At 41.7% G+C, this 18,469-nt stretch overlaps 1 protein-coding gene and 1 long non-coding RNA gene across 2 annotated transcripts; both read right to left on the bottom strand.

Annotated features, from left to right (window-relative positions):
* Nucleotides 1-7,087: 7,087 nt before the first annotated feature.
* LOC126986598 (uncharacterized) lies at nucleotides 7,088-13,074 on the bottom strand. Its single transcript, XM_050842864.1, has 3 exons — nucleotides 12,201-13,074; nucleotides 8,214-8,339; nucleotides 7,088-7,799 (listed from the first exon to the last, which is right to left on the bottom strand). The coding sequence occupies exons 1-3, from the start codon at nucleotides 12,376-12,378 to the stop codon at nucleotides 7,342-7,344; spliced, it is 762 nt and encodes a 253-aa protein (XP_050698821.1). The 5' UTR covers nucleotides 12,379-13,074; the 3' UTR covers nucleotides 7,088-7,341.
* Nucleotides 13,075-14,251: 1,177 nt separating this feature from the next.
* LOC126986592 (uncharacterized) lies at nucleotides 14,252-15,647 on the bottom strand. The gene is made up of 3 exons (XR_007739833.1): nucleotides 15,038-15,647; nucleotides 14,850-14,901; nucleotides 14,252-14,284 (listed from the first exon to the last, which is right to left on the bottom strand). It is a non-coding gene; the product is annotated as an uncharacterized LOC126986592 (long non-coding RNA).
* Between the last annotated feature and the right edge of the window lie 2,822 nt (nucleotides 15,648-18,469).

Raw genomic sequence — 18,469 nt, 5'->3', positions numbered from 1 at the left:
CGACGAGGACGTGCGCGATTTGCGGAACCGCTACAATCGTGTACTTTCTTTTGCTGCCCGAAATCGCAGGGTGATCAACGCCAATTGTAGAAAACTTGCGCGATTGCATACTCACATTGAGGAGCTGCTAGAGCAAACGAATAAGATGGTAGAAGTGATCAACATAGTCGTCAAGCAGATCGACCAAGTGAATCAGTTTCTCCTCCTAGATCAGGCCTTGCATGTACTGGAAAACGTCATTAACTCTGTCGCAACGGCGAATCAACAGGTTATTAGCAACATGGTAGATGCGGCGCACGGTAGAGTCACACCTGCCTTGTTCCCTCTACACGATTTGAGAACGACTATCCATATCGGGTATCAAAGTTATAGTCTCAAGCCTTTATTCAATCCAGACCTGAGTCAGTATTTTTACCCCTTGATTGAGTCCAGCCTCACGCCAGATGCCATAATCATTTATGTTCCGTTTCAGACGGCGGATGTATTTGAGGCCCATGAAATTGTTCCATTTCCCTTCTCCGCTAACGACAGTGTGTTAGCCCTGGACACGACTCCACCTCTTGTCTTAATCGCGAAGGATTTCGCTCTGTATTGAACGGGTAGTTACTCACTCTCACAATTTTATTTATTTATTTATTTTTTTGGCCTATTGCGCCGGTAGGCTTCTTCCCAGTGGATCCTGATGGTCGGTCGAGCCCGTTCTGGCGCAGGCGGGTGTTTATAGTGGCGCCATCTTGCATTGGCTCATGCTGCCCTCCCGGAACTCATCTTTAATCATATAATCTAGAGTTCGGGTTGATAGGTGGTCTCCTGGCGGCGGATGCTCAAACGGTCGTATCTCAACATTTGGTCCTAAATCCGCCATTGTGGTCGCAAGTGCTGCCCCGTGCGATGTTCAAAAAACGTCCTAGACGCCATCTTGTGCCCCTCAGCCTGACTGCTCGGGAGCGGGGCTAGATCCGACCAGTTTCCGTCCTAACCCGTCGCCATTGAAGAAGTGTTTCCGCCTCATCCACATCTCCACCTCTATACACAATATAAGGTACGTGTTTGAGCTCCTACCTTTGTATAGCTTTACATTAAGGTGGCAAGAGTCACATGAAGGACAATTACGATGATATGTGGGCTGGTTATGGAGAAATAAGGTAGGGCTCATGAGGCAGTGGTGTGGGTTGTTTTCATCAATATTTCTTAATCCCATGGAGTTCTTAAAGCTTCCATGCATATGAATATTGTTGTTTGAGCGTAGCAAGAGTCACATGAAGGACAATTACGATGATATGTGGGCTGGTTATGGAGAAATAAGGTTGGGCTCATGAGGCAGTGATGTGGGTTGTTTTCATCAATATTTCTTAATCCCATGGAGTTCTTAAAGCTTCCATGCATATGAATAGCGTTGTTTGAGCGTAGCAAGAGTCACTGGGGCTGGGAAGGGCAGGGTGTTGTTCTACTTAATTCTAGTAATGTGGTTATTTCTGTGTTTCACAGATGGAGTATGTTGCGGTATACGTTTTCAATCGCAGACTGCGCAGAGAAAGGAGATATCGGGACCCACTTGACCCACTACACGTTAGTGATGAACATCTGTTGCGGGTGTATAGATTTCCCCGTCAAGAAATCATCAGGCTCTGTGATGAGCTGCGTCCCCACCTGGAAAGGAGAACCAGGAGGGCACATGCACTCCCAACTCACACCCAGGTTCTGGCTGCACTAAGGTTTTTTGCAAGTGGCAGCTTCCAAACTGTTATTGGAGACACTGTTGGAATGGACCAATCAAGTGTTAGTAGGGCCATTGACAAAGTAACTCAAGTACTTTGTGTAAAGGCCAGTCAAGAGATAAAGATGCCAACCACAGCAATAGATATCAACACAACAGAGCTATGCAGGACTTCAGACGCACTGGTAACTTTCCAAGAGTGATAGGTGCCATTGATGGAACCCACATTCGCATCAAGGCCCCAGAGGAAAATGAAGAGATTTATGTCAACCGGAAACAATTCCACTCCCTAAATATACAGGCTGTGGGTGACACCAACAACAAGATCATCAGCTACGACACCAGTTACCCAGGGAGCACACATGATTCCTTTATATGGAGACACTGTGCCCTTAAGCAGCGGTTCCTTGCTGGTCATTTTGGAGATGCTCTTTTAATAGGTATGTTTCCTTATATATTCCATGTAATTCTATCAAGTTACCTGTGCTTTCGTACCACACGCCTACATGTTCAGATTTTTGCCTGCATAGAAGAAACCTCATAATTGTATATTATATCTTGTGATTACATGTTAATGAATGTTAACCTTCTAGACATGTCATATTGTTATGATAACAAAACTCTTAGTAGAACTGCATATGACATTAAAATTTTTAACATAGTTTTCATGCATTTCGTAGTGGAAAGACTGTCTCACATAACACTACATTGTCAATGCCACATCATGTTACTCATCAAGCTCGTCTATACATGATGTCAACAGTAAATGGTATTATTATGAGGGTCTGGCAGTTCAACAACTTTCTTAGTGATTACAAGCAGCCAGCCACAGTTGGGTTACCATCAGTACAAAAGTAACAAAATATCACTGCAATTTTTTAGCATTATTGACAACACCAAGGCACAGCTACCCATACTCAAATTGTTCCTATGCTAAATGAATAATGAATTAATGAATTTTCCATTTCACAGGAGACAGTGGGTATCCTCTGGAGCCATTCCTGATGACCCCAGTTGTACACCTGATAACACCTGGGGAGGAACGCTACAACCAGAGCCATCGAAGGACAAGATGCATTGTTGAGCGGACGTTTGGGATCCTCAAGTCAAGGTTCAGGTGCCTTCACGAGTCAGGAGGAAGTTTGCAGTACGACCCCGAGAAGACAATGAAGATTGCGACTTCTTGCATGCTCCTGCACAACTACTGTGTGGATCGTCGCATTCCCTATGTTGGTGATCTTGTGCAAGAAGAAGAAGTACCAGTTCAGCCTGTGAGAGACAACAGACAGGTTCCTGGTCAAGTTGTCAGGCAGGAAATTATTAGAAACTTCTTTCCTGAGTATAGGTAGGCATATATGTAGACCTTGCAGTTATTAATAGATTGCTTTCATATGTAAATGTGCAGAACTCACAGTTGGAGCATAAGAATAAAACAAGAAACCATAATGACCACATGCTCATCTTTCTTGATCTGAATTTGTTAATTATTATTAATATCTAATTAATATCAGCTTACACCTGCAGATTGCGTATGGTGCACCGGTGGCCGAGTGGTCAGCGTGTGTACGATCCAGAGGACTGTACTCCCATTGCAAGACGCTGAGAGAATTCAGCCATGGACACTTGGTGGAGGGTTACGAACATGCTGCCCAGATCTTCAGTCAACCTTAACTTCTGCATCTTTGATCAAGAGAGGCACCAGGGGCTAACACTTCCTCACCACACATTCTCATCACCTAGTTTGATACCCTAATTGTCCCTCTCACATACCTTATATACATTTCAGCACTCTGTACTCTTGACTTGCTTATCATCCTCTTCAACTCTTTAATTGTTGGCCATTTCTCTGCTTCATATAACATAACTAACCTCACATATGCACAGTAGCCATTTAACTTGTTCCTTAACCATGTGTTTCAGAATGTGTGTACGTGGTGATCCATAGGACTCGTTTCCCACCGCAAGACGCTGAGAGTTTCAGCCATGGACATGTGGTGGAGGGTTACCAACATGCTGCCCAGCAGATCTTCGGTCAACCCTAACTTCAGCGTCTTCGGTCAAGAGGTTCACCACCTCCACACCACACAGTCTCATCACCTAGTTTGGTACCCTACTTGTCCATCTCACATACCCCATGTATCTCAGCATTCTGCACTCTTGCCCAGGGAGTGCGGATATTGATTAGTGATGAACCAGGTTGGCGAGGAATGTTTATGGAGGAATGGGAAGGTGCTCATTGCTGGTAAAACTAAAACCCATTTCAATGAAATAACATTCTGATGAACCCCAGCAGTGAGGTAGTCAATTTACCGGCAAAGGCACAACAACCCCTTAATCATATTAAAAGCATATGACTGACCTGTGTGATTATCTTCCTGTGTTTATGACTGTAATTATTTATCCTATGTACTGTAATGACTGTTGTGCTAACTGAAGCTGTACTGTTCATACCACAGGTTAATCAAATTAAAAGCATATGGATCACTGCGTAATGTGTGATTACTTTTTTCTATAATTATGATTTCTTTTTACCTACAAGAAAGTAACATACCTTCTTGTATAATGGCTTGCTGGAATGCGTACACTTGTCCAGAAAGGCCATTTTGAATCTCTTTAGAAACACAAAAAACTTTTAAAAATATTCCTTTTTACTGTCAATGAACAATGTTACATACACAAACAAAAATAAAGGGTGTAAAATTGCTCAAAAGAGCAAGCGTATATATACGTACTAAATATATATATATATATATATATATATATATATATATATATATATATATATATATATATATATATATATATATATATATATATATATATATATATATATATATATATATATATATATATATATATATATATATATATATATATATATATATATATATATATATATATATATATATATATATATATATATATATATATATATATATATATATATATATATATATATATATATATATATATATATATATATATATATATATATATATATATATATATATATATATATATATATATATATATATATTTATATATATATATATATATATATATATATATATATATATATATATATATATATATATATATATATATATATATATATATGTATATATATATATATATATAAACACACTAAACACTGTACGGGTTAAGCAAAGGAAGCAGCTCGAGGGGAAGGGCACAAAAAAATAAAACCAAATACAAATCACTGCTCCAATAAAGAGTTAAGAGGAGAGGACAATTTGTGGGTGTCCTGATCAATATTCTCCTCTTGAAATAGTGTGTTGTAGGCAGGAGGAAAAACAGATGAAGGAAGATTGCTCCAGAGTTTACCAGTGTAAGGGTTGAAAGAGTGAAAATGCTACTGGTTAACTATTGCATAAGGGATTTATTTCGACAATAAAGGGATGAGCTCCCACCAGGGGATGGCCACGGCAGACGAGTTTCCATCTCTCCAGACACTCCCTTGCTTTCTCAAAGTTTCAAGGACCTTTCACCCCTCTCCCTAACGTACTCTTGCACCCTATCTCCATTTCACTGGAGATTTTCTCTAACATTCCCTCCCTCTCACTCACATATCATAGACTCTTACTCTCCTCACTTCGCTCCATGTGACCAAACCACTTTAAAGTCTGCCCTTCACTTCTTCCCCTCATCCCCATGACCTATTCCAAAACGCTCATACACACTTGCATTACTCATTGCAGCCATTCTAGTCACACCACAAGCACTTCTCAAAAAACTCCTTTCCACTGCCTGCATTCTAGACCTATTGACTTTCATGTTTCACTAGCATATGTGAGGGTTGGTACTATTACTGTATTTCTCAAATCCCTCTTTACCTCCATGCTCAAACTTCTGCCATTCATGATACGTCCCAAAGACTCTACCACCCTTCTTCCTTGCAATGCCCTTTCTCTTGTCTCTCCCTCCATACCCCAATGCTTGCACATAACTAATCCAAGGTATTTACACTCATCATTCAAAATTATTTTGCATTTATTTTCATAAAATAATCATTATCTACCTCAATTGCCTTATCCCACCCATGAAACCAAATTAAATACATATTTGTACCTTTAGTTGCACATATGAGTCTGGTATGAGATGAAACGGGAGCAAATAACATCAGTACCAAAGGTCTTTACTAAATATCACAGTTGAGATGAACGAATAGACCCAAAACAGGGTTTGCATACAATGTATACAAAACCTACATCAATATTGCACATTAAATAGCTTGTCCTGTTTGAACAGTGTCCAGTAGCAGTGGCACAACTTACAAGTAACTGTGCCATGCATAGTTCTGACAATAGTATGCATGATAAAAAGACTACCACAGCCTATCACAGGAGTTGCAGATATCACATGCAAATGTAACACAATATATTGACTAGGTGACATGAATGACACATGTATATCACAGTGATTCCCAATATCACACATACATAATGCATAAATATATTCAATGGCTATTTGTGTTTGTGACATGAACGACACACATGTATATCACAGTGATTATTCCAAAGCTTTTGACTTCACATTATAAAAATATAACCGTTCTCTTACTTATCCACATTATAAAAATATAACTGTTCCTCCTTCAAGGTGTAGGAGTTCTGTAGGCTTTGCTCGTCACCCGTCACTGATGGTGGGCTCGCCCAATGTGAAGGCATCGGGAAAGTCCACCGCACAGTTGGGTCTTTGGCTAGTCGGGGGATAAATCCCCTGGCTACCCAGAGTACGTCAATGGACCGTATTGGCTATCCGGCGGTGACTCGGAGACAGGTACTGTTCTGACTTAACTCGGTTCCTCTTTTCTAGTTTGGAAAAAAATAATAATGGCTGTCGTTTGGAGCCTTATGTCCAAACGTAGTACCTGCTGATAGAAAAAAATGCATTTATGCTTTGCTGGTAAGGTTTAAGGTTTGTCTGTGGTGTGTGTGACCACTGAGGGCGAATGTGACGCCACAGTCTCCTGAGCGGCCCAAACGGGCAAAACACAGCTTGGGAGGTTTCGTATTTTTTTGCCCAGCAGCTTAAAAATGATTGAACTTGCTGTTGAATAATTGCTAGTTGAAGTACCTGTAGCTATTTTGACCTCTGGCCTTAAGATAAGAGATTTACAGACATCCTCTCCAGCGAGAGGGCGTCTGTAAACACTTATCTTAAGACCAGAGGTCAAAATAGCTACGAACAATTATTTGACAGCAAGTTAAATCATTTTTAAGCTACTGGAGAGCAAAATAAAGCCCTGGGCAAAAAAAATACGAAACCTCCCAAGCTGTGTTTTGTCCGTTTGGGCCGCTCAGGAGACTGCAGCCTGCGGCACATTCGCCCCTCACTGGTCACACACACCACACACAGACGCAAGCCTTAAAATCTGACCAGCAAAGGGTAAATCCTTTTTTTTTTCTACCAGCAGGTACCACATTTGGCTCCAAACGACAGCCAGTATTATTTTTTTCTGAAATAGAAAAAAGGAACTGAGTTAAGTCAAAACAGTACTTGTCTCCGAGTCGCCGCCGGATAGCCAATACGGTCCATTGCAGAGACCTCAAGTTGTCAAACATGAGGTCTCTGCAGGCGGGTGCTGCAGATAAACATGCACATTACTGTGGCAGTTTACCTGCAGCACACCGTATAGCAGCTGCAATCTCTGAACCAGCGCGAGCAATTGCTTGCTCCAGCCTGTCGGTCATCCTCTCCACCGAAGTGTGGAGTGTCTTCTGCACTTCAAACATCTGCTCCAGTAGGTTAATGTCCTGTGCAGGATGTTGTGCAGTTCTCCGGTGGCTGGCTGGGCGGGTGGGAGTGTGGCTGGCTGGGCGGGTGGGAGTGTGGCTGGCTGGGCGGGTGGGAGTGTGGTTGGCTGGGCGGGCATAGGGGTGGTGGGTCGTTGAGGGCCTGGGCCTTGATGCCTGTCTTGGGGTGCCCATAAATGCCCCATATAAATGGTCATTAAGGGCCGCAGGCATATCCACTGGTATAACCTCGGTGGTGGGCTGCACCTGCCTCCACTCCTCTTCCTCCTCCTCCTCCTCTACAGGTGTTGCAGCATCCTGGTATTCTGTAAGGAAATCACAACATATAAATGCTGTACAGCGGTATTATTAAACCATTGCTAAGTTCCTACACCCTCCCGGGAGCCTTGAGGAATCTATGCCTCCTAGTGCCAAGATACTAAAAATCATAAATTAAATTAACATTTACTGTAGAATTAAGACTAAAAATATATAACAAGTATTAGGTCTATTTCAAATGTGAAACTTGCTCCTAACGTATTGTTTTTTTAGGTTGTAAATGTATATTACAACAATATAACTAATGTGTATATATTTTGACTTTCTGGTGTACACTGTGTAGTTAACACAAGATAGTGTATGTGTAGTTAGTATTACACATAACAATATTCAATGGTTAATCGTTATCATTCAGTAAGAATCATATTTCTGATCATAACGCAAATATATTTTTGTCTCACCCTGTGTCAGTGCCAATTGGTTCGGGTTTGGAATCCCACGATGGCCCATGATGGCCTCCACAGGAATTAAGCCCAGCACAATTTCTTCCGCCACTGAATAATGTGTCTTTTGTGCTGGGCCGCCACCTGAGAAGAAAGGAAAATGATGAATGGTAACATTTAGCAGGCAGTTTATATGACGTTAACATCATCCCCCTGACTACCTTACACTGTTAATAGAGAGGGAGATATTTGCCCGAAAAATTTGGCTTGGTTAGTATCGGCACATATCAAAGAATAAAAAACATATTTTGTATATCATAATGCTCTCCAGTGATAATCTATCAACATACCTGTTCCTTTTTGATAATGAAGGTCCTTCGCCCTTTTCCTCTTGACGTCGGACTTGATGTGTTTGAATTTGGTTTTAACTTCATCGATGTCGCGGTGAACCAGCCCCACTGTATTCACAGCTTCTTGGACCTCTGCCCAGGCTACCAATTTTGTAGAATGGGTCGTCCCCGCAGACAATTTACCAAAAAGGATATTATAATTGTCACGGATGGCCGTGACCATTGCCAACACTTCAGCCTCAGAGAAGTTGGCCTTACGGGGTTTCTTCCCCTCCATTCCTGAAAGTGGTGTAACATGTAATTAGTATGCAGTACCTAAACTTTTCCCACAAACATGTTACTCCTTCTATCATCCTTCTGACTCCTTCCTAGCTGGGATGGCAATTTTTGGGGCTTAGCTCTGACTACAATAACCACTAGACCACGGAGGCTATAATCACATTTTCTTGCCACAGCACTACCAAACCTAACACTGAGTATATAATCTGTTTTAGGCTTTCTTTCTAACACAACTTGTTCATATTGTAATTAAATGCATGCATAGCACTGTACTGCCTTATTTGATATGTACATTCTTTTACACAATTTCAAATATTAATTAGCTGACATAAAATCATAAAAATAATCTCAACAATGTATGACCCATTGGATTATCCAACTATTTGATTAAATTAATTTAAAGGTATTAAATAGCTGACATGTGAGAGGAGGCGAGAGGTGTTGAGTGTGTGGCAAAGCGTGGGGGTGGGCTCACCCGCACCTGCCAGTTTCTCGTGGAAATACTCTGCCATACCCTGCTCTATCTATAATATACATAGAACACTAAAGTAGCATGTGCACTGAAGTCTCATCAATCCCCTTTGTAGTGTGGCAATTTCCTGATGGGTGAGCCTCCCATAACTCCCTCTGCTACATCGCATACTATGTAAACGTGTTTTACCTCCCATCTAGAGATCTCAAAACTCTATGTAGCGCCTGACTCTTCCTATTCAACATGAACGCATTGCCTATTTACTATGGCAGTTTCCAGCAAGGTAGTCAGCTCTTCAACCAATATGTATTGTATTAGTAAACCACATTTTAGCTAGGCTGTACCAACTTGGGGAAATGCTTACCTTTTGTGTCTTCTTGAGGAAGGGGCAAGTGAGGCGCAGATGGTCACGTCACGTCCAGGGAGAGGAGTTGGAGCAACAGTTGGAGCTGGGAAGAGCAGGGCAGAGCTGGATGAGTTGGGGCTGGGAAGAGTAGGGTGTGTTGGGGCCTTGAAGGCAGGACAGGGCAGGGTGTGTTGAGCCTTGGAAGGGCAGGGCGGGGCAGGGTGTTGGGGCTTGGAAGGGCAGGGTGTTGGGGCTTGGAAGGGCAGGGTGTGGCAGGGTGTTGGGGCTTGGAAGGGCAGGGTGTTGGGGCTTGGAAGGGCAGGGTGTTGGGGCTTGGAAGGGCAGGGTGTGGCAGGGTGTTGGGGCTTGGAAGGGCAGGGTGTGGCAGGGTGTTGGGGCTTGGAAGGGCAGGGTGGACCCAGAGCAGGGAGGGGCGGTAATCTCTGGTGAGGTCACTAGTCAGGTCAGTAGCTTGGAGGGTGAGTACAATAGTCTGGTCAGGGAGATTAAATTAGGACAGAAACAGTTTATACCTCACAGGGAAGTCAGGTCAACAGGTAATTACCCGAGATGGATTAACTTTTCCCCAGGGTAATAAAGGAATGTGAAACAGAGATAAGTGGGCAGTTAACAGAAGTATTTAGGAAGTCACTAGACATAGAACATATTAACTCTAAATTACTTTATTCTACTTACAGCAATATAAATATAAATATTTATTTCACTTATATACGTATAAGTCAATATATTTTATAACTAGTCTTTACTTAGTGCAATCAACACACATTCCAGCAGCGGCTTAATAGTTTTAGTGTTCTGCTGGCGTGTTGGCACTTGTGGGGTTCCCTTCTCGTGGAACCCGTCTAGGTAAGACAGGGGTGGTGCCTGTTTCATGGAGGCAGGCACACTTTATTCCAATATTTAAGAAGGGAGAGAAATCTTCTATGGAGAACTATAGGCCGATTAGTTTGACGTCAGTTATAGGTAAAATGATTGAGTCAATAATAGCTGATAGTATTAGGGACCATATAGACAGACATATTTTAATTCATGACTCACAGCATGGGTTTACTGAAGGAAAGTCGTGCCTTACTAATCTTATATCCTTTTACAATAGAGTATACGGGCAGCTGACAATGATGAGAGCTATGATGTGGTTTATCTTGATTTTAGTAAGGCCTTCGATAAGGTACCTCACCAGAGACTGTTAAATAAAGTCAGGGCTCATGGGATAAGAGGGTCCAGTGTAGGCCACCCGGCCTCTTGCAGTTTCCCTATGTTCTTATGTTCTTTTTATGTTGGGGCTTGGAAGGGCAGGGTCTGGCAGGGTGTTGGGGCTTGGAAGGGCAGGGTGTTGGGGCTTGGAAGGGCAGGGTGTGGCAGGGTGTTGGGGCTTGGAAGGGCAGGGTGGACCCAGAGCAGGGAGGGGCGGTAATCTCTGGTGAGGTCACTAGTCAGGTCAGTAGCTTGGAGGGTGAGTACAATAGTCTGGTCAGGGATATTAAATTAGGACAGAAACAGTTTATACCTCACAGGGAAGTCAGGTCAACAGGTAATTACCCGAGATGGATGAACTTTTCCCCAGGGTAATAAAGGAATGTGAAACAGAGATAAGTGGGCAGTTAACAGAAGTATTTAGGAAGTCACTAGACATAGAACATATTAATTCTAAATTACTTTATTCGACTTACAGCAATATAAATATAAATATTTATTTCACTTATATACGTATAAGTCAATATATTTTATAACTAGTCTTTACTTAGTGCAATCAACACACATTCCAGCAGCGGCTTAATAGCTTTAGTGTTCTGCTGGCGTGTTGGTACTTGTGGGGTTCCCTTCTCGTGGAACCCGTCTAGGTAAGACAGGGGTGGTGCCTGTTTCATGGAGGCAGGCACACTTTATTCCAATATTTAAGAAGGGAGACAAATCTTCTATGGAGAACTATAGGCCGATTAGTTTGACGTCAGTTATAGGTAAAATTATTGAGTCAATAATAGCTGATAGTATTAGGGACCATATAGACAGACATATTTTAATTCATGACTCACAGCATGGGTTTACTGAAGGAAAGTCGTGCCTTACTAATCTTATATCCTTTTACAATAGAGTATACGGGCAGCTGACAATGATGAGAGCTATGATGTGGTTTATCTTGATTTTAGTAAGGCCTTCGATAAGGTACCTCACCAGAGACTGTTAAATAAAGTCAGGGCTCATGGGATAAGAGGGTCCAGTGTAGGCCACCCGGCCTCTTGCAGTTTCCCTATGTTCTTATGTTCTTTTTATGTTGGGGCTTGGAAGGGCAGGGTGTGGCAGGGTGTTGGGGCTTGGAAGGGCAGGGTGTGGCAGGATGTTGGGGCTTGGAAGGGCAGGGTGTGGCAGGGTGTTGGGGCTTGGAAGGGCAGGGTGTGGCAGGGTGTTGGGGCTTGGAAGGGCAGGGTGTGGCAGGGTGTTGGGGCTTGGAAGGGCAGGGTGTGGCATCTGACTCCGACCAATATTTCATTAGTTTTCTACATTATGGCTAGTCTGTACGAACTAGGGGAAATACTTACTGTTTGCGTCTTCTTGAGGATGGGCCAAGTGAGGCGCGGATGACTGGTGTGAGGAGTGGTCGGGCTCTACGAGGTCAGGTGTTGCCACTGAAACAGTCGGTGGAAGAATGGAAGGAAGTAGGGAAGCGTAGCAAGTGGTCTGGCTAGACGGCCCCGCACCAAATGCCCAAGTTTCCATCGTTTGTTTACAAACACCTTCCTCGATCCTGATTGGCTGTCTTCTTTGTTTCAGTGATTTCCATTGGTTGCAATCACATCAGCTGGTGAGCTGCCGGCCCTCTACCGCCTCACTCATGAACCATAGGGCTAACCCTTAGCACCCCGCTGCGACCGCGCTGTGCATCGCTGCGGAGGACGGTCCTAGCGGGGAGCTAACTTGCGACGCGACCCGTGACTTACAACCGTCTCCGGGGCTAAGTTACCACCCCTTTGAGCATCCGGCGCCTGGACACCATGTGGGTAGTTTTAGGCCACTCGGCGGCGGCTGAAAAATCCCAGCTTGGTGGCACCGGTCGGGGATTGAACTCGCGTCCTCCTGAACGCGGGGTCGTCTCGCTATCCGTTCAGCCACCGCCTACCCTAATCCGTTCAGCCACCGCCTGCCCTCAGGAGACGGTCTTAAGGCGATTCTATTGCTCTGCGTCTCTTTTTGCCTTCCTACCGGTTCGGGGAGGATTGTGTGAGATCGCCCTCACCCGGGTGAACGCGTCTGACGCTTTTTCCCTGTGCCCTTACAAGCAACTACCCCCAACACTTGTTTTCCATAAGAACTTTCAGGGTCTACATTATTTATATTTTCCTCAGTCCTTCTATGTATCAGTAATCTGCCCGGAGGGTACCACTTATCAACGGGTTACTGGTAACTATGCCATAGCGGAAGCATGCTATATCCGCTCCACTAACATAACAACGTACCCGTCCCGGATCCGTCTGGTTTTCATGACCAGTATTTCCCATAGAGTGTTTACTCTGCGGTCTCTCGATAACATTCACTTATCCAGCATCTCTTATGTAACTCATTCCCTTAATTCATTGTCTTTCGCAAACGAAACAGAGTTTGCAGAAACCCTGGAGGAAACGCTGCCTGAATACTTGCACCTCACCTACTTGTACCCTGGAATTTTTGTGCCAATGTTTCTGATGTTCGTCAGTCTCGTCGTCATGTGCTACCTTATTAGGAGGAACTCTGTCCTGAACGATTATTTGGTTGTTCAGACGCGGCGACAGGATGCAGGGAAGCCACTAGCTAGGTAGTTTTTTTTTCTTCTCACGCAAGAAAAAAGACAAGAAATGTGTCATTCTCCTGCTCCTGTACCTTAACATTGTACCATGTTCCCACATTTTGTTATTCTTCTTATTATTTTTTGGGGGGGAAGCTGGATGAGCATTTCATGTTCTGTAACTATGACACTACTCAACTTCAGATACTTGTGTCTTTATATTTATCCACTGAGAGATTTTTTTCCTATGATTTATGTCGCACCCGCTGGTGTTACCTCTCATTATTTATGTCATTACTACACGAGTATTCCTGCTTAGCCATTGTTTTAATATACTTGTGCCATAAGCAGTCTGTCAATATGTTCACACTATGTCGGGTCAACTACTAATTAGATATTTTTTGGATGTCGCGAGGTCGCGATCAGTGGTAGGTGACCGAGCAGTGTTATAGAAGTTGTAATTATATCAGTGTATTATTATTATCATTATATATTGCCATGGATTAGGAATGCAGGTATAGTGAAAAAAAAAACCCACTTCAGAAAGAGATCACGCCACCTCTGTAGGAATGTCATCCGTCAGTGTTTATCGTCCGTTCGTTCTCAGTATGTATACACAGCATTTCATCAAGCTTAGAGGTCACCTTGACATAGCTGTTCAAGCAAAGGTGGCAGCTGCTGAGGAGGAGGCTGTAGCTTCAAGAGCTACAGCAGCAGCTGCACAGGCTGGGGAGGAGGCTGCACGGGCCATGTAGGCAGCCGCAGAGGAGGTGGCTGCTTGTGCTCGGGCCTTCGCAGGAGCTGCAAGGGTGCAGGAGGCAGCTGCGAGGGCACAGGAGGCAGCTGAAAGGGCACGGGAGGCAGCTGCCAAAGAAAAAGTGGAAGCCATGCGTCTTAAACAAATTTTGCTCAAGTTGCAAATTGAAAATGAAAGGAAAAACAAATAATATACCTAATAAAAGTAGAAAAGGATGCACATAGTTCTATGATTGTGAAACCTTAGTTGTACTAATTTAATTATGCTTATGCAGGAATGATACAGTGTACAAATGCACTGGAAAAAGAGATTAAAATGAATATGTAAAAAAAATGCAAAAAGAACACTAATGGAGAATAAAAAGACAATGTGTGAAGAGCTAGGAGGGAAGGTGAGAAATGACTTTCAGAATAATAGGGAGATGTTCTTGAAGGAAGTGAAGGGAGCTTGAGAAAATAATGAAAAGGTGTGTATGAACTATGAATGTAAAGGGTGTGAATAGGAATGTAATCGTAAGTGTTGAAGGTATAAGAAGATTGAAGGAGTACTATGAGTGTTTTTAGAGTATTGACAACAAAGAGGGGACTGTTAATTTGCAAATGTTTACAAAAGGAATATGGGTTATAATTGATTGATAGATTGATTACTTTATTAATGCAAGTGGAACAGTACCTTGGCATGTACTTGTCCAGTCGTGCTGAGGAACGGGTTTCAGTCTTCATTGCTAGAACGAAAAACAAATTAACTAGTAGGTAGTTTCATAATAATAATGATACAGAATAATGCAGATTCTTAAGAAATGAGTGTTTCCCAGATTCAATTCGAAAAACATATATATATATATAAAATATCCAACTTACTGGAAATGCAAGTTGCAGAATTCATCTCGATACAGGCGACCTTCATTCCGCTGACCAGCTGGAAGTGGCGGCACAACTTGCACACCTTCAGGTTGTGCCATGGCAAGATCCACTTCTTCACCGTTAGGTTGAGCCGCATCGAGAGGAATGGGAATATTCCTGTCCTTGCAGATGTTGTGGAGCATGCCGCATACATGTATCAGCTTGCACACCTTCACCGGGGGAGTTACTCGGACCTCGCTGTGTAGGACATGAAAGCGGCGCTTGAGCTGTCCTATTCCCCGTTCCACAACACTCCGTGTCCATTTGTGGGCCCTAAAAGAAAATACAAATGATAATGGCAGTCAATATTAAGTACTTATGTTCCATTAACTATGGGTAAATTCACTACTTGCCATACCTAGCTTGACTAAATTTGACTTTGCTTGACTAAATTTGACTGTCCTTGACAATTTTTTTTTAGTTTAACCCGGTAGCAGCGGGGATCATGTTTCTTAACCCGAGAACGTCGACAGATCCTTTTTAGGGCTTTGACGAGTCCTGGCTGTGGTTATGAGAGGAGTACTTTGATGTACATTCCATGCTCTTTTTTTAGTCTCAAAATGTAGAGTAATTTTGTCATTGCTCGGGCACTTCTCGGCTTTCCCATAGCCGAAGCCCACGGGTTAATGGTCCCTCCAGGCGAGAAAAATGAGAAAAAATCACCCCTCACACAAACCATTTCATAATATATATCAAAGCATTTGTGATCAGATTATGTATCATCTATTTTGAGGGGTTTATATCATGGCACACATTTGGCCTGTCGCTGGTACACGGTAAAGCCACAAATTTGGCCCGTCGCTGTTACCGGGTTAATTACATTTTTTAAATTGAAATCTATTTTTTTTAAATTTGAGTCAACTTTTGCAATTTGAAAGTCAAGTGTTTTAATTTAAAAGTCAACTTTTTAAATTTGAAGGTCAACTTTTTTACTAGGAAAATCAACTCTTTATAATTCTGACAATTTTTTTTCATTTAAATATCTTTTTCTTTAAATTTGAAGGTGCAAAGGTGTATTATTTTCTTTAAATCTGATGTACTTATTATTAACGCCATTAATTATTATTTAAGCTGATATAATATGTGTATTTTTTGTTGCCAGGTAATCTAGGTTAGGTTGAGTTTTTTCCTGATTTATTTGCTATTTTCATTTTTTTTATTATTATAAAATGAACCTAAATAATTAAATTTTTTTCGATCAGTCGAAACTTAGCCTAACCTATTATCCGAACTCTGTATATAATAGGTAAATGTTGTGATTGATTCAGTTTGCTAATTGCACCTGGTAGTGCGTGGCATGTCAACTCTACAAAATTTTTAGCGGAACTCACGTTCAACATGTTTATTGTAAGAAACTATACTGATACCCAAAAGAAAAATAAAGACTATCTACTCACCTATTATAGCGTGACTGAGGTCTAGGCAGAGGTCGCAGGTACGGTGTCAGGAGCCATGGCTTGCTGGGATAGCCACTGTCTCCCAACAAGTGACTACCTGGTGGCACATGCCCTCTCTGGAACAATTCTGCCACTCCACAGCCATTCAAAATACGTGCATCATGCACTGAGCCAGGCCACTTCGCTAGGATATCCAGTATTCGATAGTTGGCATCGAATATGACCTGCACATTAATACTGTGATAGCCCTTGCGATTGACAAACACGTCTTCCTCCTCCTTTGGTGCCACAATCCTTACGTGTGTCCCATCAACGACACCAATAACCCCGGGAAAATTTGCAATGTTGAGGAAGTCTGCCTTGTTGTCCTCAGTAACGTCTTGGGTGGTGGGAAAGCTGATGAACTGCTTGATAATATTGACGTTTGCAAGGGCGTCAATTGTCTGGGTGATGGCTCTGCTGATGCTGGGTTGTGACGGGCCGAGGTCGTCGCTGCTGCACATTTGCATTTTTCCCGTGGCAAGATACCGCAGTGTGATGATCACCTTCATCTGCGGGGTGAGTGGGCATCTCCTCTTGGTTTCACTTGATAAGGCTTCCCTCACAAGATTAGTGACGTACAAAATACCTTCCTTGTCAAGTCTGTATATCCTGATAAGCTCAGCATCGCTGAGCTCGTTCAGTACGTCCCTTCTTCGGAAAGGCTGGTGAGCGTGTTGACGTTGGGCTGCCATGTTGACTCGCTTCTGACGGTCATAAGCAGAGTTATGGCAGGGTGAACCCGACCTCAGCGTCCCGCGCAATTTTATGGTCGTCCATAAGAGTTTATGGTCGACCATAAGAGTTTCTAACGGAGTTATGTCTGAAATGCGCCATTTTGTTCCGCTATGACCGTCAGAAGAAGTTATGACGGTGCAGAATACGGGCACTGCAAGGCCCGTATTCTTCATAGTGCTTATGGTCGACCATAACTAACCGTCAGTATAATGACCGTCAGAAGTCTTTTTTTTCTGCTTCTTCTAGTTGTCGGACATAGCGCAGTAAATCAACAACACCGTGAGTCGCTAGAACGCACCGCTCACAATTTGTTAACTTTAAATTTATGGAATAAAATATATTCTTGAAATTATTTTCTTTGATTTAAATTATTTTGACCTCATTCTACGACTTTTGGAAGGGAAGTTAATAGCAATACAATAATATTTTTCAAAAAAAATGCGTTGAAACGTATTCCGAAAAAGTGTAAACAAAACTGAAGAAATTTTCGAGATGATCGGAATGGAACTGGTAAGTCAGTTTCATGTATTAGCTTTTAACAACATAGTACAATAGAAATTCGTTTTTGAAAAAATGCGTTAAACGTATTCCGTTTGAAAAGATATTAATAAACAAAACTGAAAATTTCGAGATCATCAGATGGAACTGGTAAGTCAGTTTTTCATGTATTAGCTTTAACAGATAAACACCCATTACACATTTTTCGGTCTCATTCCGAGCACTTTGAATATATATATATATATATATATATATATATATATATATATATATATATATATATATATATATATATATATATATATATATATATATATATATATATATATATATATATATATATATATATATATATATATATATATATATATATATATATATATATATATATATATATATATATATATATATATATATATATATATATATATATATATATATATATATATATATATATATATATATATATATATATATATATATATATATATATATATATATATATATATATATATATATATATATATATATATATATATCAAGAACTGTCTTTATGACAGAAAAACATCTCAACAAACTACTTGTGCCAGGAATCGAACCCTACTTTCTGAATAGAAATCAAGGCGCATACCAACCATAGCCACCTGATGAGCTAAAAGACTTCACGCCAGAGGTTGCATTTACAGCCAACCTCTACGAGGAATGAAAGGTAAGAGGT

This window comes from Eriocheir sinensis, chromosome 6 (assembly GCF_024679095.1).
Source record: "Eriocheir sinensis breed Jianghai 21 chromosome 6, ASM2467909v1, whole genome shotgun sequence".
Classification (NCBI taxonomy): Eukaryota; Metazoa; Arthropoda; class Malacostraca; order Decapoda; family Varunidae; genus Eriocheir; species Eriocheir sinensis.
Note: the sequence above shows the minus strand (reverse complement) of the source record. Positions and strands in the feature narration are given on the sequence as shown.